The sequence below is a fragment of the Pipistrellus kuhlii genome, unplaced genomic scaffold (genome assembly GCF_014108245.1).
Source record: "Pipistrellus kuhlii isolate mPipKuh1 unplaced genomic scaffold, mPipKuh1.p scaffold_m20_p_12, whole genome shotgun sequence".
Lineage (NCBI taxonomy): Eukaryota > Metazoa > Chordata > Mammalia > Chiroptera > Vespertilionidae > Pipistrellus > Pipistrellus kuhlii.
Window position 1 is genome coordinate 28,361,747 of NW_023425427.1, and position 20,996 is coordinate 28,382,742.

At 38.2% G+C, this 20,996-nt stretch overlaps 1 protein-coding gene across 1 annotated transcript in view; it reads right to left on the reverse strand.

Annotated features, from left to right (window-relative positions):
* TMC1 (transmembrane channel like 1) overlaps positions 1-20,996 on the reverse strand; it is a 113,064-nt gene that overhangs the window by 20,539 nt on the left and 71,529 nt on the right. The window contains exons 9-14 of the mRNA XM_036433796.2: positions 17,329-17,471; positions 12,469-12,613; positions 11,481-11,675; positions 8,783-8,962; positions 8,502-8,663; positions 7,566-7,694 (exon numbers count right to left, since the gene is read on the reverse strand). Of these exons, the coding sequence (XP_036289689.1) occupies positions 7,566-7,694; positions 8,502-8,663; positions 8,783-8,962; positions 11,481-11,675; positions 12,469-12,613; positions 17,329-17,471 (954 nt within the window). The remainder of the gene's footprint in view (positions 1-7,565; positions 7,695-8,501; positions 8,664-8,782; positions 8,963-11,480; positions 11,676-12,468; positions 12,614-17,328; positions 17,472-20,996) is intronic.

The following is a 20,996-nucleotide window of genomic DNA, read 5'->3' on the forward strand; positions in this document are numbered from 1 at the left end:
GATAATACCATCCTGCTTAAGGCAGCAAGGACCAGGCAGTTCTTTGTGCAAAGGGGCCATTGATAGGAACTGAGATAGGTATCTGTCCAAGGATGGCCCATCCAAAGGCTTCCTGGTGACGTATTAGGCATCCTATAAGGAAAACTTCTATCAATGGGATAAATGCTAATTAGCAAAGGCAATAAAGTTTGCTTCTACTTAATTTTTTAAAACTATACACTTATTGATTCCAGAGAGGAAAGGAAAGAGAGATAGAAACATTGACAATGAGAAAGAATCATTGATCAGCTGACTCCTGCATGCCCTACACTGGGGATCGAGCCCGCAAGCCAGACATGTGCCCTGACCGTGAATCAAACTGTGACTTCCTGATTTATAGGTTGATGCTCAACCACTGATCCACTACAGCAGGGCTTCTTCTATTTGATTTAAAATAGAGAATAGTCAGGAAGGAGACTGAGGCATTGGTAACAAGAGCAAAAGAGAACAGCAAAAAGATAGGAAGTGAAAGGACTGAGAGACCATGAGCATCGCAGGTCCCTGTCACTGCCCCAGATGTTGACATCTGCACATGTAACTTCAAGCCATATGTATCCTTATAACTCCCTCCCCAACACACACACACACACACACACACACACACACACACACACACACAACATGTAAATGTCTGTTATTCCCAAACCCAAGAACCCAAACATATAGTTGTAAGAAGGTAGATATTTGCTAAAGAATTCTTGAATCTAGGTCAACCTCATCACTTTCCCAAAGGCAGTGGTACTCTCCTAGTCAACTGAAGGATACAAGCAATGTGCCTTGTTAATAGATTCAGGGGATAAACAGCAAATGGCATAACAAAAATGATTAAATTATAAGATAAAAACAATACAGAATGAATCAATATATAGCCCTATTATACTAGGCAGAACAAAGATGACCTGGATGATTTCAGCACAAATTCACTCAAGATACTGCTAAATTATATAGAGAATGTTTGTTAATTACCTAGACCCATAACATTCATAAGATGCTAAAAAAAAAAAAAAAAAAAAAAAAAAAAAAAAAAAAAAAAAAAAAAAAAAAAAAAAAAAAAAGAGGCTTTGTTGACAGTTTTTGTCATAAAATCAACAATGAAAAAAAAACATGGCCTTCATGGAGAAAAAGAAATTGCTTCTAATCATGAGAAACATCAATTCTGAGTCTCTCTCCTTCCCCAGGAGAACTTCACTCTGGATCATATATTCTCCTCTCCTGGAGCCCTGAGAGATCACTTAACAGGTTTGACAAATGCTCAGCTGGGTGGCCTGTGACATCTGTGCACTTAGCGCAGCTCTGCTCTGTGTTAGTTCCAAAATCAAACCTTCAATGTTGGCCTCTTAGAAAAGTGTCATGATTTAGCCCAATAAACCACAGACAGTGAAAAAAATCCAACCTTTTAGGACTACATTTCTTTTATTCACACAAGCACTCAAGCCTCTTAAAGGTCATATGAGATAAGATATTTTTGTTATCAGGTGAGTAGAAAAGCTCAAAGGACACACAGGGTACCTGTTTGCAATGAGGGCAGCTGGAGAAATAGAAGCTTTGATGCATAAATTGACAAAGAGTATAGAGCAGCCCTACCATCGCAGGTGGCTTGGTGATACAGATACCTGACAGGCATGCAGACCTGAGAGTAAGACTCTGCCCAACCATTTCCTAGCTGGGTGAACTGGGCCGGTCACTAAGCTCTCCTGGCCTCAGTTTCCTCATAGATAAATTTATTAAACAAATTAGATTAGGGGTTGGTACACTATGGCCCAGAAACCATAGCTGGAGGATGGGGGGAAGAGGCTTAAAATTTTAAGCTTCTAATTATGGCTTGGACTTCCTGATGACCAGGCCTCATCCTGAAGCTCTCCAAGTTCACCAAAAGTTACTTCATGAGAACAAAAAATGTTCCTATCATCCAAGAAATTCCAAGGAGCTCTGTGTCAGGAACCAGGGTCAAAGACCAAATATTAGAACAAAAGATGTTCCTAACACTTTTATTGCTTATGAAATTATAAAGGTATTAGGAGTTTTGTGCCAGGAGCTTAGAATGAAGACCAAAGTAAATATTTCTCATTATATCACACCTGCAGAAGCAAAAACATTATCCAGTCAATTTATAGAGAAAGTTTGCTCACTTCTAAATAATTTCTAAAATCTCTAATCTAAATATGTAATTGGTTGAACATTAGACCCAATTATTAAAGAATTGTTTTTCTGTAAATACCTTAGAAATTAATTTAATTCTGTAGACATTAAGCTCAGAAATTTCCACTCTAAAGATAAAACAAATGCAAGACAGTACCCCCTTGCGTACACACACACACACACACACACACACACACACACACACACAATTCAATGCTCATTCTTTTAGAGGTGGATTTTTTAAACATATAAGATTATATTATAGTTTAAATTTTTAAGGCAATATTTTAATAACAACAGTGTAAATCAATTTTCAATGTGTTTAATTGCCTTTAAAATGTAAAAAGCTTAAAGGTAAATGAAGTGTGGGAAATAAAAAGGTTTTCTTGAAATCTGAGCTAATGAATGTTTCAAATGGGATGCGTATAATAAACTCACTAATAAGATTTTCAAGGGTCAGCAACCAAAGAGCCCATTTGGTTTTGGGCTAAGGTCCATAATTGTCAAGGGATTGGGAATTACCTTGTTTTATATTGGGATCTTTGTTTGTGATGGGCTAGTCAGTCTTCTATACAAAGGGAAGACATATGGTGCTCATTAGACTAAAGAGCCTGAGAAAACCCATTCTCTCTGCAAGTTCAGTTATTTGGGGCAGATCATCAACCTCTGAATATTGTGAAGTGCAATTTAGGATCTCAGATAGAATTCTATTATTGCAATGAACTGCCTGACTTTCTTCACACAAATCTCATTTCCCATGGTTGGAACCACTCCTCTTAGAGCTGCAGGCTGGCCTGCCTGTGCCTTTAATGCAATGCTTCTCAAGTATGGTCCCCAGATCAGTGAGCAGCTTTACCTGGGAAATTGAGAGTAAATTCTCAGGTCCAACCCAGATCTCCTGAATCAGAAATCCTATCCTGCCTTTAGGGGATTCTAAAGTACATTCATATATGAGAACCACTGTCTGAGGACAAATCCTAGCCTTATCTGCTAGGAATACTCAACACCTTGAGGTTTGCACTTCAATCCTAGTTGCCTATAGACAGATGCTGTCCAATGTTCAAGTGGAACTTCAAATCCAGCCTGTGCTGTCCCTTTTCCCATGGTCTCATCCCTTCAGGGGATACACATGATTTCTTACTGATTCTTTGTCATGACTTCTTCCTGGATGGCTAAATAATATCTTCTTATTAGCTAGAGAACATCAGTTTATCTTCTAATTCTATATCCAAATATCTTCTGCTAACTTTATTCTACTGCAAGTGACCTGTTTAAGTCTGGGAACACCTCAAATTGCAAATGCCATAGATTGGCCCATGAATTAGCCATCAGGTGGCAGAGTCCTTCATATGTCTAAGATTAAGCATTAAAGTGAAAACTAGCATGATGGAAATCTAGTTGATCAGACATGGGTTCTAGGCTTAGTTCCACCATTGATCAGCTTAATGTATTGAATATAATGATGGTATATTCATATACAGAATATCACACAACCATTTAAAAACTATGTCGTAAAAGAAAAGTTAACAGCATAGAAAAATGGTCACTGTTAGGTAAAAAAAAGTAGGCAACTAGTCATTAAATATATATTTTATATTTAATAAATGTATATTTCTTAAAATATACATTTTAATAAAATATCTTTTATCCACTTGAATAATATATAAAAATATACATTTATAATATATATTTTAAATATATGTTTATAAAAATCTATAATAAATCTACAATATTTGTTTATTTACATATAAATAAATGTTAATGCTATGTGATTCAAATAATCCAAATAAGCAATGCCATAGTGGTGAGATTACCTGTGATTTTTATTTTCATACTTAACTCATAGTGGATTTTACAGATATTATATTCTCTGCTTGCACTGCCCATGTTTTCCAGCTGCTGGGCCCTGTCTTATACCTTGTCCCTCACTGAGAATGCTTCCTTCCACCTCAAGCCTTTGAAATTCTGATCACCCTTTTAAGACTTGGCTCAAATGCCTCCTCCTCTGTCATGTCTGCATTTCTATTGACCTCTCCCCTTTCCCTCTGGAAGTCCAATCACAGTAAATTTCTCCCATGGCATTTGCATTTTTTGCTAGGTACTGACAATGGAAGTTTGCAAGATTAAAGAGTAGTAAGGAATGTAAGAAACTGGTGAATGAGTAAAACTGAAGAGGGCAGTGGTTTTTCAGCTCCTGCAAATTTCTCTGGAGTGGGAATATAAGTCTCTAAAGTTTCCAGGTCTTCCACTACATCAGGAAAGCAATAAGTCCATATTTTTAAAATGTAAGTCTTCCAGTTTTAAATGTTAGCTCATTAAAAACAAACAAATCACTCTATGGACCAAAGGACAAAAACCAGCTGTAAGGTGAATCCAGCTTGCGGGCCCAAGTGTGCAACCTTTCCTAAGACTTTTCTCTCTCTGTATCCTTTTGTCGCCCAGCACCAGAGTTTGCTCATAATGTTTCGCTTCTAGTAGGCATTCAATCTGTGTAAGTTGCTCACCTGGTGGACCAATGATAATCAGATCCATATCAGAGGTCCATCATCCAACTTTAATGCTTTAAAACTTGTTTTAATGCTAAACTTCTCTCCAAAGCACTTTCCAAAGGTAACATGGAAGAAAATTCTTTTTCTATGACTCAAGACAGAAACTTGTTGTTTTTCTATACTTTGTACTAATTCAAGAGCACTGTCAGCATTCAATGAATAATAAATCGATCATTTAATTACAGTGTTTATGCAGCCAGGTCATGTTGCATTGATTTCATATTTAAAGGAACATATTCTTGCACTTAAGAAGGGCTAAAAAGCAAGCATAAGCTAAGCAATAGTCTAACACAAAAAAGGGGGCAATTTTTATGTCTGCATCAGAAGAGCTGAATCAGGCAAGGAAAACAGAAATGAAACCAAGCCAGCTGAATACCTCATTGCAGGGAACAGGAAAGCAATGCAACAGCATCTTGGGTCTATAGCATTACCTCACTATCGTTCACCAAAGAGCATTACCTAACTGCTTTTGGCTTGTCTGAGAGCCACTTTCAGTGAGGATGATAGAGATGACCTAAGAGAAGGTACAATTTCAAAGTCAGATAGCCAGGCAGAGGAGCTAGCCCAGAGTCTTAAAGAGAGTTCTGAATGTAGGACTTGTCCTGAGACTTGGGGCATGAGACAGGAAGGAGATCAGCAGTAAAGGATATCACTTCACTAGTGAGAAGAGAAACATTGTGGGCTCAAAAAACATTAAGCCAGAGCTTACTCCATGCCTGGAAGCAAGCAGAAATCTGCCAATAGGTGCATGGTGTTGCCTTGATGGTGCTAGAATGAGGAGGTTCAACATTGAACCAGCCAGTCAACATCTAATGATTGCCATGTGACAGGCATACTAGTAGTTCTAAGCATAGAGGTCAAGGCCTCTGTGTCATAGAGCTTTCATTTTAACAGAGGGAGACACATAATAAGCACTTTAAAAAAAGGAAATGTCAAGCAGTTAAACATCATATGAAGAAAATAAAACAGTGTGCTGAGAGTCTCCAGTAGGCTACCTTAGAATGGGCGGCCAGAGAAGAGGTCTAAAGAAGTGACATAATATGAGCCTTTAATGACAAAAAGGAATGAGCCATGCCAAATTCTGGGAATGTGCATCCCTGGAGGAAGGAACAGCTAGTGACAATGAAAGGACCATCTTGTACTGGAGCATCAGAAAAAAATCCCAACATTTGTGGACTTTACAATGAAAGAGCAAAGGTAGTAAGAGGTGAGCTCAGAGAAAAAGAAAAGAAACAGATCATATAAGGAATTAAAGGGGTTGGAAATTCCTTCTAAATCAGCTACTGGAGGATTTTAAGCAAATGAGTACAACCAACCCTCAGGTCATATTTCTCAAGATGACTGTTTCATTTGCAAAAGAGGGACAGTGGGACGCTGGAGTGTGTTAGACCACAGAGTTGTGATATGTGCTTGCCGCCGCCTTCGAATCTTGTGTGGTGACCTGGGGTTGAGCGCAGACAGTGAGCTGGTGATAAAGTCAGAGAAACCTGACTTCCATGCTGTTGTCATGGGAAAGAAAGTCAGCTTGCTGGAATTCAGCTCCACCACTTGCCAGCGCCCTGTCTGCACCCTCGGCCTTCCCCGAAACCTCCTCAAAAGCCCCCTGCCTGTCTCTGCTGAGCTCTTCTTAGATGGTGAGCTTTATGAAGTAAGCACTACAGTTAATAAATCCTTCTATTTCCCAATGCACTGCACAGGGACTAGCCATGATACATGTCTAGGAGTTAATTTAGCAGCATTCAAGGCATTAATAGAATAAGAGGTTGACACTACCCATCCTGCCCTGTTTCTGGAAATGCCACAAACTTCATGGAGAGGGAACTAACTCTGGGTCCAAGACTTACTGTGTTCAGCCATCCTGTGCTAATTTGTGAGAATATTGTGAGCCAAGATAGTTATGTCTGACCCGCTCTGAATTAAAACCATACTCATTGGACTTTATTTATACTAGTTCTTCCCTTATCCACAGTTTTGTTTTTCACAGTTTCAGATATCCATGGTCAACTGTTGTTCAAAAATACTAAGTGGAAAATTCCAGAAATGAACAATTCGTATGTTTTAAGTTGCCTGCTATTCTACATAGTGTGATGAAATCTTGCACCCCCCTGCTCCCGTCTGCTTAGGATGTGAGTCATCACATCATCCATATCCATATGCAGATGCTGCCCACCTGTTAGGCACTTAGTAGCTATCTCGGTTATCACATCAATTGTCCTGGTATTGCAGTGCTTGTGTTCAAATAACATTTTTACTTAATAATGGCCCCAAAACACAAGAGTAGTGATGCTAGCAAGTAAGATATGCCAAAAGGAAGCCATAAAGTGCTTCCTGTAAGTAAAATGGCATGTCTATATAGGGGGAAATAGTGTATATAGGTTCGGCACTATCTGTGGTTTCAGGCACCCACGGGGGTTCTTGGAATGTATTCTCTGCAGATAGGGGGAACTACTGTATTGACATCTAAAAAGTAGATCAAGCCCTGGCTGGTTTGGCTCAGTGGATAGAGTGTCAGCCTACGGACTAAAGGGTCCCATGTTCAATTCCAGTCAAGGGCACATACCTGGGTTAGGGGCTCGATCCCCAGTAGGAGTCGTGCAGGAGGTAGTTGTTCAATGATCCTCTCTCATCATTAATATTTCTCTCTCTCTCTCTTTCTCTCTCTCTCCCTTTCCCTTTCTCTCTGAAATCAATAAAAAATATATTTTAAAAAAACAAAATAAATAATAAAAAGTAGATCCCACCCTCTAAATTCTGAGATGTTGTCTTCTTACATAGGGTGTGTAAACAATGAGCCACAAAAGAATAATCTGATAAAAGAAACATGAGTATCATACTTACATATCCATATTCTAAATCCCAGCACCAGCAGTAATTGCAAAATCTTACAAAGCATGCCCGGAGAAAGTCGCCAATAAGGATTGTGACATAAGTGGTCAAAACATCAGAAACAGTCAGCCGTACAAATTCCTGTGGAGATATTATCTGCATTACAATTTTCATTTTTGTCTTTAAATGGTCCTAGTGTTGACAGCAAATTTGCCATGTTTCTAAATAGTATGAGCATGGAAACTGCAAATTCATGGTAAAGAAACTAGGTAGGCATGTCTAGCAAATGAAGAATGCTTCAATCTTATTTTATTGGTCTAAAAATAATTTATTTTCTGTTTCAAAATAACTGTATTAAAAGTCCTATTACTGAGAAACTTTTATAACTATCATACAATAACCAAAAATAGGAAAATATTGGCCATGTGGAAGTTTAATTTTAATTGGCAAACAACAATATTTGTAAAGTTTAAAGACAAACTTGGAAAAAGCACATGCAGCATAGATGATAGATTTGTTTTGATAATACATGAAAACTTTTACAAATCAGTATGACAATAGATGGATGATCCAATTAGGAAAAGAACTGGCAAATGTTGCTAACAAGAAATCCTCAGGAGAAAATACACAGTCAATTAAAACATTGGAAAATTCTTAAACCCCAGAGTAATATAAATTAAAACAAGTTGCTTTATTAGAACACCAATAGGTAGTTAACAACTCACTTTGTTTGAAAACATTATGTGCAACTGTAAAAGGGATATAAAAGGGGGCATAAGAGATAATGTGTATGAAATTCACAGCCAGCACATGGTAAGCATTCAATAAATCCTAGCTGTATTTTATTAGTTTAAGCAATAAAAAAATTAGGCCACAGTTATAGAAGAGCTATTGACTCTGCTCTTTTTTAATCCATTAATTGTCATGCACTTCTGTTTGTGATATTACCTGTCCCACCATTGTTTCCCAGCAGGGTCCTCGAGGTACATCTGCAGGGTGCACAAAAAAGGGTGCCCCAGTGCTGTTTCCAGTGAGTGTTGCATTGTAGGCCTTGATCATGTTGGCTTCCCACAGGGTAATATTGACCCTTACTAGCTTTTCCTCTTCAATCTAGAAAGCAAAGCAATAGCAAAAAAAGTGAACATAACACAGATATCAAATGCATGTTTGGCAGTCTTGAGACTGAGAATGTAACAATGTGCTGATGGCAATCCAGACACACGATTTACCTTGTTGTTGATCTCATCCAACAAGGCAAGAATAAATACATACAAGTTGCCCAAAAGAAGAGCAAAAATGCGTATCAGTAGCCATTTTAGAGCAATGAGGGGATGGTAGTCTTCCAATTCAGCAAACAAGTCAAACAATGTTGGACAGAACATCCCCAGGAGGGACATGACCATATTCATCTATAAGGAGACACAAAGGATAAATTAGGTTAATAGTATTTAGAGATTATGATTACTTTTCTCCAGACTTTCGCAAAATTCCAGCTAAATACCTTTAATTTTTTTTATTAGACTAAAGAAGACTATCTCGTGCATTTTAAAAATTTAAACTTAATAAAACATCAAAGTCAATATCAACTTACATTCTTAAGATTTGGATATATATATATGAGCTTGTGTATGTGCCAGTAATAACAGTATTTCCTGGTATAATGAGGGATGCAATTTACATCACTCACTACCCAAAGAACCCATATTGTTCTGCATGGTAACTGATTCTGATATGGTGTTGCAGTACACAACACATTTTCAAAGGCAATGGAAAATGATCTGCTTGAAAAATGAGATCCAAATTGTAAATAATAACTTGACAATCATCAGCATATGAGTTAGTTTAATTATGACTTTTCTTGAGATGGGCTCAGGATTAAACATTGAATTTAGGGACATGCAAACTGTTAGGAGCAAAAAGAAAAAGTACTTTATCAAAGAAAATAGAGGACATCCAGAGAAATCAAAGAACACAGTATAATGTTATTGAAGCCACTGAAGCCAAGGCAAGACAGTTTCAAAAAATGACTGGCTCATGATGCTAAAGGCAAGAGAATGATAAGGGAGGGAGGGATGAGGTGGGAGAGAGAGAGAAATAGGGCAAGTATGAAATGTGTGTTCCTTCCCTCCTGATTGAGTGGCACCCTTATGATTATATTATTTGGCTAAATTAAATCAAAGGAAAAAAAATCCAGAGCAGATACTACTATTATGGTGGAAGAAAAGCCTTCCTTAAACTTAAAAAAAAAAAAAAAAGTATTTTTGGTAACTTTAGCAACTGTCTTTCCTAAATACCTGGCTCAAATTGCCACCATTAAACATTTATTTCCTATTTCCCCCTGTGGATTCCATATTTTGATTAGAAGTACTAGACTATATTTAGAAAATAATTGTCAATACGTTTTGTCCATTTTTGTCCATTTTTATTAAGAACATTATATATGCATGACCAGCAGGAGCTAAAAATCAGCATAACATAAAATCAGCATGATATCATTTCAGCCTAAAGTAAAAACTTGGCAGACCTTGTACAATCTTATATAAGGTAAATTTAACTCTGTTTTATCAAATTTATAGTTATGCATAACTGCCCATTATTACCTTTGTTGGCTCCTAGGACTCAGGGATCTCCTAAAATTGATATTAAACAGGTTCTTACAAAGAGTGACCCTTTACTGTGGTTCATTTATACAAAAATATGGTCAATATGAACCATAGACTAAAGTGGCATGATAATTATGCCTATAAATATTATCGCAACTATAAGAATTTTGACAGCAAACTTAGTAAAGGCTTTGAAGTTTATTTGTTTTAAGTATATGAAATATCTCCACCAAATGACTGTTTCACAGGTTTCCATGAAATATTTGTGTTATCATAGTCTCTTAAATGAATGGCCTTCCATCTACAAGGTTACCATGGCTAAATATAGAATGCTTTTGTTTGGAAGTTTTTGTTGTAAGTAATACCATTTACTGTCCAAAAATGTTTAAGGAGATTCTATACTTAAAGACTTAATCTTTTTGGTCTATAAAGCTCTACAGAAATTTCAGTATGGGAAGTCTATACTTTGCACAGACTAAATCTACCCAAACTTTGAAAATGCCCAAGTTCTAAATGGTGCCACATTGCATGCTGGAACATTTTATTAAAGAGAATAGGCCTTAGCAACAATATATGATCAATGATTTCCTGATTTCAAATATCAACCTCTGACCTCCCTTCTCTGATCTGCTAAATAGACAAATGTGCTGGGGGAGGGGGGAAATCACAATCATTTAATTCCTGGCAAAGAGCTAACCTTCCTAATTTGAATAGCATTCAGAGAGGGAGGAAAGGCTAGGAGGAGAAAGGGGAGATAGGGAGTTAGGCTGCTAGTAAAAAACAGAGAGAACCCAGACTTGTCCAAAGTCGAGGAGGCAATCTGAATGTGTCCATGAGAGAAACACAGGAACCAAAGCTCTATCATAGCCACTTCTGAGAATTCAGGCAACAAATGGCTCTTTCAATTACAGATGCAGGATCTCCAGAGAAATCAGCATAAGTTCATGAAAAGAGTGTGTGGCTTGAAACCAAGAATCCTACATTTTAACTCACGTTTCTCCATAGTTCTGTGACCATGAACATATCACCTAATCTCCTGAGAGTCCTCATCCCCTTGTAAACTGTACTGGTTGGAATATATGTGTGCTGACATCTCTCCCAACTATAACATCATAGAATGAACCAAAATGAAAGACAGCCAGTAGACAGCTTTGCAAATAAGGCTAGAATAGAGTGGAAAATGTGAGGGCAGGGTTGGCTAACTCACAGGGCAAATGGAGGAAAGAAGTAGAGATGGCCTTATTTAATGTTCTGCCATAGATGCATAACCCACAAAATGTCAAATGTCAGGTTCTAAGCATATAAAAAGCATGCAGAGACGAACTTCGTTTTTTTCCCACCACCCGAGGGTGTCGGGATCTTGCTGTGCAAATTCCTGGGATCTCTTCACAGCCCAAAAGATGAGGTATCCACTCGCGGCAAGTGTTAGAAACACGAAGAAGTTAGCGAGAAACCTCAGGAATCTGATCAAGTGGACGTTTTCTTCCACTTGGGCCGCTCTTTCTTCAATTATAGCTTCCTGTACCCAGGAAAAAGAGAAATATCTGAGCTACACACGTATCATGAACTCGGGAATTAATTTTGCTAACATCAGAATGTAAGATATGAAAATTAACTGAACCTGGGATTTCACAAACCAATGAATATTGCCAGTAAGTGAGAACAAGTAAGAGAAAGGAAGGATTCTTACAAACCATCTCCAACCAATCTAATAGGATAGTCTTCATTCTAAATTCTCTTCCAGTACAGTTTTCTAAAAGCTACAAAATAATACTTCAAAGTCATCTTAAATATTGAGCACTGTTCTGTTATATAAAATATCTGATTCTGATTACTAATGGTCCCCTATTTTAAGCTAATGGCATTATTTTAATACCAAACTTAGAGAAGAGATAGTGCTGTTGTGGGTCACCAGATATTTCCCAGTCATAATCAGAATCCTGCCCAAGTCCCAGTAGGCAGAAATGAGGAGTTAATCTTTATTTTAATTATCAAGATACTTAGTTAGCTGGGACATATGGGATTGCTTCCATTTTACTCTGACAAATATAAAGAAAAGCCCTAGGCAGTTTGGCCCAGTGGATTGAGCGACAGTTGGTAGACTGAAGAGTCCCAGGTTCTATTCCGGTCAAGGGCATATGCCTGGGTTACAGACACAGTTCCCAGTAGGGGACATGCGGGAAGCAGCCAATCAATGAGTTTCTCTCATCACTGATGTTTCTATCTCTCTCCCCATCTCACTTCCTCTCTGAAATCAATAAAAAATATATTAGAAATACAAAGAAAAGATTCTGAAAGGTGGCCATCTTTACCTTAAAGTTCATTGTGATAGAATTGAATTTGTTGTCTGCTGTTTCTGGATTGCCAATCAGGTAGTCCCAGCTGCAAAACACCTTCCAGCTGAAGTTAAAGGTGTTGTCATCACCACCCCCATCCTCACCAATACCTTGGGTCATTCTATAAAAACAGAAAGTTTAATCCAGCAACCAGAATACAAAAAAAGGGGGAGAGTACAGGGAATGTTAAAACATCTTAAGTATAGGTTAATTGGAGATGCAATAGCTAAAAGACATATTTTCAAACAGTTTTTTTTAAAAAAATAACCAGAAAACAGAAGTTTATTTTTAAGTTTTTAAACTGTGCACTTTTCAGGCTTTCAAGATTAAAAAGACTTGATGATTTTAAAAATTAAACAGGTTATATAAAAACACATATTTTTGTTTTCTTAGCCTCATATACTTGGCTCTTAACCTTTTGTGGGACAAGGCTCTCTTTAAAAATCTGAAGAAAACCATTGGTTGCCTCCCAGGAAAAGAAAACATGGGTAGGTTCTGACACTGTTCCCAGACTCTTTGAAGCTTCAAGATGGACGAAGCCAGGTCAGGTCAAGAAATAACTGCATACATTTCAATTCCCCCCAGAATGTCTTCCAAAAGAGTGATTGCACCAAATGCATGGCATTTCTTCATTACTCTGCAACTCTTGATCAAAAATCGAGACAGTAGTTACACATATTCTACTCGGTGATTTAAAAAATAATTTTTTGGATTAGAGAATTTAAATGCATTTAGTTGCACATTTATTTCAGTAGTTAGAGAACTGTCTTCTACTTATTCCACTTCCTTTTTCCCCCCAATCACTAAAAATAGCAAAACTAAAATTTCATATGATACATATTATTAACTGATCCTATAAGGCTTTGGTTTTTTAAACATGATAGTGATTATGGAACCCCAAAAGAAAGAAGCAACATGACATAAATGTAACATCATAGGTTGACAGGCATCTCTAAATTCATCTAAATCCCCACAATGTCCCCACTCCTTAGGAAAGTTTATCTATTTTAAATGAGATAATGTGTCATGAAAAAGTAACGAAATATAATTTGGTTCAAATAGGTCGTACAGTCAAATGCCTGTAGGTAGGTCATTGGGTATCTCTAATATTATTTTATCATCTGTAAAATAATTAAACAACAACCTACTTTGTCAAGTCTAGAATTAAGATAAATATATTCTCTCTTTTCCTAATTTAAAAATATTTATACGCATGTATTGAAGCTAGTTTATGGTGTATCTAGGTTTTTAATATTTAGAGGATAGATAGTTTATGTGGACAAAATTTTTCACACTATTTGAGGCTTGTATGTGCACATCATTTAGGTATTTGATGCTCTGCTATTAGCTTAGTCTATTATGGCCAGTCTCCTAAACAGAAAAAGGAGTATATCTCATTCAATGAACCTATAACAGGTGAAAACCTTGGGAACGCCTGTTGGGATAAAACAGACAGCAAGAGCCATCTCCATAAGGCATACCTGCCCTGAATGACAGTTATTTCCAGTGGTTTGCTACTCTGGATATGCCAACATTTTTAGCTCAAGAAACTGTTTTTAATAGGAATGATTAGATATTTAAATTACAGCACCTTTACTGTGTGATACAAAACTTCAAAGAGATGAGGACAACATATAAAGAGGTTAGTGGTCTCCATGTTATGTAACTTTTCATTATGCTGTATTAATTTGCTTTTTAATACACATGTAATTTTTTACTATGAATATTTCTAAGGTTCTGATGTGGTTAGTAATGTACACTGCCTCGGAAGGAAGGAAGGAAGGAAGGAAGGGGCTAAGACTATAGTGACCAACCATCTTGATTTTCCAGGGACTGAATGGGTTTCCAGGGCATAAGACTTTGGTGCTAAAACAGGGAGAGTCCTAAATCAATAAAGTTAGTTGCCTTGTCTTAAAACCTTGAAGTACTTTTTTGGATTTCTATCTCATATTACCTTCCAATTTCCCAATTAAATAATTAAAATTAGATATTGGCCATCATTTTATAGATGAGGATGCCTAGACAAACAGTATGGGCAAGATGTCGAAGTCCACCCATAGCCTAATTGATTTTAAAACCTAGATTTCCTTCTATTTGATTTGAATAATGTTACCCATAAAGCCACCCGTGTTTATTCCAATAATATATTTTATCGTGGTGGGGATGAGGGGAGGCAATGATAAATGATTTTGTACAATCACTTATATATCATTAATTCTCTTTTTACCAAGCCTTGTTCCCAAGCTAGGAGTAGGTAGGAGTTATGGATTGCTTTGTAACTGTTTTGCAATACACAATAATGAGTTTAAACCACTGGCACATCAGGTAACAAACAACCAAAGGTCCATGCCAGAGGGAGGGACGAAAGCCAGATTGGTTTCATTGGCATAATATGAATGAATTTAAGAGAGAAAAATGTGGATTTGGTGCCCTGCAACTATCCTAAATGACATTTCCTCTAGGCTGACATTATCCAATATGGTCACCACCAGCAACATGTGGTGACAGAATACCTGAAATGTGGTAATATAAAATACACATAAGACTTCAAAGAAAGTACCAAAAAAATCTCAATAATAATATTATTTTAATTATATTAATGCATTTGCTATATTGAATTAAATAAAATGTTATTAAAATTCAATAAATTGATGTTTCTCGCCTCTTCTCTCTCTCAAAAAAAAAATCAATAAAAATATTTTTAAGTTAATTTACCTGTGTAAATTACTATGGCTGCTAGAAAATTTTAAGTGAGATGTGTAGCTCATCTTGTATTTCTTTGCACAATTCTCTTCTATAACCTTAAAATTCACCAACTAGAAAATTATTGTAATGAATACACAAATCCATTAATGTGCAACTGCATAAACCTATGTGACTGCTCTGTCATTGGGGTTACATTTGATTCTTCAATAAACTAATGGGTTACAATCCTAACAAAATTATCAACAGTTATCAACAGTTATAAAATTATCAATTATTTACCTCCAGCCAGACATGTTCTCAGTATTAACTCATTTTATGTATTAACTCATTTAATCCTCATGGCCATCCTAAGATCAAGGTGTTATTACAGTTCTATTAAGAAGGAAACTAGAGAACAGAACATTTGTATTAGTTGTCAAAGGTCTTTTAGTCCATCTTAGAGCTGGGAGTTGAGTCCATGCAGACCAGCTGGGAATTCACAGCCTCTACAAAATCACTGAAAAGAGCTGAGTAACTGGACATACATGAACTCGTTTGCCCAGTGACTTAGGACAGTGAAGGACCAACTCAGAAACAATCTTCATGAGGCCTCTCTAATGTGACTTGCCCCCTTACTTTAGTTAGTCTTGCCAAATCAAAGTGGGGTCTCCATTAAGGCTTTCATCATGTCAGGAAGGGGCTTAAAACTAAATATAGTGTTTTTTGGTGGAATCAGTAATTGTGAATGGGACAGGATCCAAAGTGTGTCATAGACTTGTACACTAAGACAAGGCCCTTCCCTAAACTGAAGCAAATGGCCAATTCTCCCTGTGCAGAGTCAATTAAAGAGTTGGGACATTAATTGAGATGACTCAATTCTTTTCCTAAGCTAGAGAAGAGAACTGGCTGAAGGGCAGGTTACTCATAGCCCCAAACAACTGTGCTAGGTTTCCTCAGAGTATTACAAATACAGGGTGGGCAGACGTAAGTTCACAGTTGTGAGTATGTGACACACTGTGTTTATGCTTGTGTTATTATTTATTAATAACTAGAGGCCCAGTGCACAAAATTCATGCATGAGGAGTGTGTGTTCCTCAGCCCAGTCTGCACCCTCTCCAAACTGGGACCCCTTGAGGAATGTCCAACTGCCTGTTTCGACCCGATCCCACTTGGGCAGTCGGACATCCCTCTCACAATCCTGGAATGCTGGCTCCCAACCACTTGCCTGCCTGTCTGCCCGATTACCCCTAACCGCTTCTGCCTCCCAGCCTAATTGATGCCTAACTGCTCCCCTGCCAGCCTAGTCCCTCCCAACTACCCTCTCCTGCAGGACTGCTCTCCCCGCCCTCCCCCCCCCCCCCGAATGCCCTTCCCTGCAGGCCTGGTCACCCACAACTGCTCTCCCTTGCAGGCCATCTTGTGGCGGCCAACTTGTGTCCACATGGGGTCAGCTATCTTGTGTGTTGGAGTAATGGTCATTTTGCATATTACTCTTTTATTAGATAGGATTAGATAGGATTGCATTATTTTCTATACATATATTATAACTGTAAACCAACTTTACCCCCACCCTATGCATTTCAGGCAGAGGAAAAAAAAAAAGGTGTTTCATCAGTTCCCTATAAAATCCTTCTCTGGCTCTAATAAATCCTTTTCTAAGACAAACCATGATGATACCATTGATCAGGATACTCTTAGGGGTCATTTGTTTTTGCCACCTTATTCAGCTAAAACTTTTTGGATGAGCGATTATATTGGCTTTTTGAAAAAAAAGAACAGAGAGCAATTATTTCTGCCTATTGAACTGGTTCTGCAAGTCACAAACCTCTGTACGCAAAACAAAAGTCAGCAGCTGTTTCTGTGTCTTCTTTGCAACATTGATTCACACATCTAAGTACAAAAAGGCACATTTTAAAAATATGCTTGAACACAGGATGGGTATGCAGTGAGATGACCCAAAGGCCTGTACTCATAATCAATTCTTTTGTTTGGAGGATGTAATAGTCTAACATTAACATCAGTATTAGAACAACATTTTATCTCATAGACTCTGCATCCTCTAACTGTAGAACAGGGGGGGGAAATTACATCCATTCTCCCATTTGATTTCAAAAATCATTGTCTGTTTCCCAAGAGCCCAATGAAACTTACTCTCTAAGGACAACCACAAAGCTGTATCCGATGCAGCTGATCCCCACCAGAAAATAGGAGAGCGGCAACCTGAAATTCATCCATCCAATCGTTCGTTGATTGTCGTAATAGCCGTAAAAGAGGACAGAATACTGCGCCAAGCCCTAAAGTCCAACAACAAAGCCAGTTAGCAGGTGCCATGAAGAGAAACTCAAAGAAAAAAAAAAAGAGATGGATTTTTAAAAGGAATGACAAAATGACATTAATTTTCAAACTTGGGAGATGGCTCTGACATGAGCCCTATTGTTTTGCTTCAGAGACTGAACGTTTCAGCTGCCACATTGATTGGCAGTTACTTGGTTTACTTTAAATTCAGGGACTTCTAAATAGACCCAATTTTTAATCAAATACAGGTTTGCTCAGCTGTAGAGCCATTACCATGAAATGCCCATTGATTAGAACATCAAAACAAAAAGAAAAAGACTCATAGATAGAAAATAGATTGACAGCTGTCAGAAGGGAAGGGCATTGCAGGGCTGGGTGATAAACATGAAGAGATTTAAGCAACAACAACAAAAACAACAAACAAAAAACCTCATGGACACAGACAACAGCATGCTAATTCCCAGAGGGAAGGGGATGGGGCGAAGGGGAGTTAGAAGAAGGTAAAGGGGGATAAATGGTGATGGAAAGAGACTTGACTTGAGGTGGTGAACACACAATACAATGTACAGATGATGTATTATAGACATGTACACCTGAAACCTATATAAGTTTATTAACCAATGTCACCCCAATAAATTCAATAAAAACAATTGATGGTGTCATCAGACTTAAAATTTTAAGAACTTGCATGATATTTGGGGGAGGGTGTGAAACATGCTTCCTCAAATTGTGATGGCAAGTTTCCATTTCCAGTCGCCTGAGACTAGTTCTTCTAGTGCTCGCTTCGGCAGCCACAAATACTAAAATTGGAACGAGACTAGTTCTTCTAAAACCCAGAGCAGTGTCTTAGCTCGGGCGAGGAACAGGTGAGGTGACATTGGAAGTGATCTGCACAACCTTCTATTCATCAAGACTATTACATCCCATTACCTCCCATAACCAACATGTTTATTTGTATAATTACCAGTACATGCTCTCTCCCAAAAATTACCCAATGGGGTTAGAATCACCATTTCCCAAAGTCGCCTAAGGGGGACATACACACAACATGGGCATATTATGATGCTGCTTCCATATAGTCCTTCCATCTTTCTCTCCTCTTATTCACTGTGTTTTTTTCACTCTCTGTATAGAAACATTGTTTCTGTGTTACTATATATCCACTTCCTGAGCTTCTCTCTGAATTTATCTCTCAGGAAATAACTTAAAATGACTGTTATATAAAGTGAGGAGACTAACTTGTCAATGTGGAGCTTCCTCTTGAGGTCAAGTGAGTCACCCTTGAATACTAAAATATTAAATGGGCCCTAGCTGGTTTGGCTCAATGGATAGAGTGTCAGCCTGCAGATTGAAGGGTCCCAGGTTCGATTCTGGCCAAGGGCATATGCCTGGGTTGCGGGCTCAGTCCCCAGTAAGGGGTGTGCAGGAGGCAGCCAATCAATGATTCTCTTATCATTGATGTTTCTATCTCTTTCTCCCGCTTCCTTCTTCTCTAAAATCAATAAAATATATATTTTTAAAAGAAAAAGAAAAAATGTAAACAATAATTAGAAAAAAATTATTTAAAAAATTAAATTGGTTGACTAACATCAATTGTATCATGCCAGGGACTTTGAAGCCCACTGTTGAAGAAAGAAGGGAGAGGAAATGGGAGGGAGAGATGGAAGAGAAGGAAGAAGAAGAGGAAATTCCTCTATGCTAATTTCCAAGGGAATAATTAAGAGAAGTAATTTAGAAATTTTCCTTAAAAAAAAATTATGCCTAGATCAAATCAGAAATATGAAAAAAAAATATTGCTCCCAAAATCTGCAGCAAATTTATTTTGTAATACTCTGTGAGAATTAGCAGGGGGAAATATTTTCAGGAAAATCTCAGAAGAGCTCCTGGGCTTAAGTAGAATCAGGATGGGACAGGAGGGGTATACTCAAAACCAAAGTGGTTCCCTGAACCATATCTGCCTGTATCTGCATTTTTCAACTCAAGAAAATTCAACTCCAAACCCCAAAGAAAATTTGAGGCTAAACAACTGGTAGAAACCTCAAGTAGAGAAAGCAAGTGAGCTGATCTTGTGTTTAAGACAGGAAAAGATACCAAATAGACCTGAAATGACCAACTGACCAAGACCCAGAAATCTCAGGGAAATAATCATTGGGAAAACTTCCCTGCATTTGGTTCCATGCCATCTTTAAAATATATATCCTATATAATAAAAGGCTAATATGCAAATCTACTGAATGGCAGAAAGATCAGCTGCTATGATGTACACTGACGGGCAGACACTCAATGCAGGAGCTGCCCTCTTGTGGTCAATGTGCTCCCACAGTGGGAGCGCCACTCAGCCAGAAGCCCTGAGCCGGCTCATGACTGGCGAGTGCAGTGGCTCGCAGCAGTGCTAAGGATGTCTGATTGCTGGTTTGGGAGTGGGCCTAAGCCATCAGTGGGACATCCCTGGAGGGATCCCAGACTATGAGAGGTTGCAGGCCAGGCTGAGGGACCCCTGATTGCATGAATTTTGTGCACCAGGCCTCTAGTATGTATGTATTAATATGTGTGTGTATATATATGTGTATGTGTATGTATGTGTATGTATGTGTATGTATGTATGTGTGTGTGTGTGTGTGTGTGTATATATATATATATATATATATATATATTGATTTCAGCAAAAGAAAAAAAAAGGGAGAGAGAGATAGATAGAAATATCAATAATGAGAGAGAATCATCAATCAGCTGCCTCCTGCACCCCTCCTCCCCCACTGGGGATCAAGCCTGCAACCTGTGCATGTGCCCTGACCAGGAATTGAACCATGACCTCCTGTTTCATGAGTCAACATCAACCAATGAACCGCACCAGCTGGGCCATGACATCTTCTTTCACATTCATCTAGGGGAGGTCTCTGCTTCCTCTCAGCTATTTTAAATCCAATGCCCTGTCCAGAACCTTCAAAATGGCACTCTTGTCCCCAGGAAACAATAACAGACCCTGGTCAGTATTGGCACTTGGACCCTTGTGTAAGTTTAAAGATATCCTTAACTGTTTCATTTTTTTCCATAACCATAAGGCATTCATTTTATAATCATTTCCTGCACCTGACTCTTACCTCATTTCCATGCTATAGTCCTGACACTTGGTGATAATGGTTGCAGTAATAACATCAATCAATACATTTTGTTGAGCACTTTGCATGTGCTTAAAACCTGACTTCATCTCACAGAATCCTCACAAGGACCCAATGAAGTTGCTACTGTCAGGGGAAATAGTTTCCCTCAACTCTTAATGTGTTCTTCCATGTGCAGAAACTCAGAAATGTAATGCTCCCAGCCTCTCTCCAAGGCCTCATGCTAGCCCCAGGGAAGAGAAACCAGCTGAGAGCAGGACCTGGCTAAGCAAGTGGGCATGGTGTGGGCCACCACTCCTCCTCCCCCCCTGCAAGAGCACAGGCTGTGCTCTGCCCCTGCCGAGGGAGGCGCGTCCTGGCTGAGGGCTGCTGGGTAGAAATGCCTGACTGGGATGCCCGCTTGCC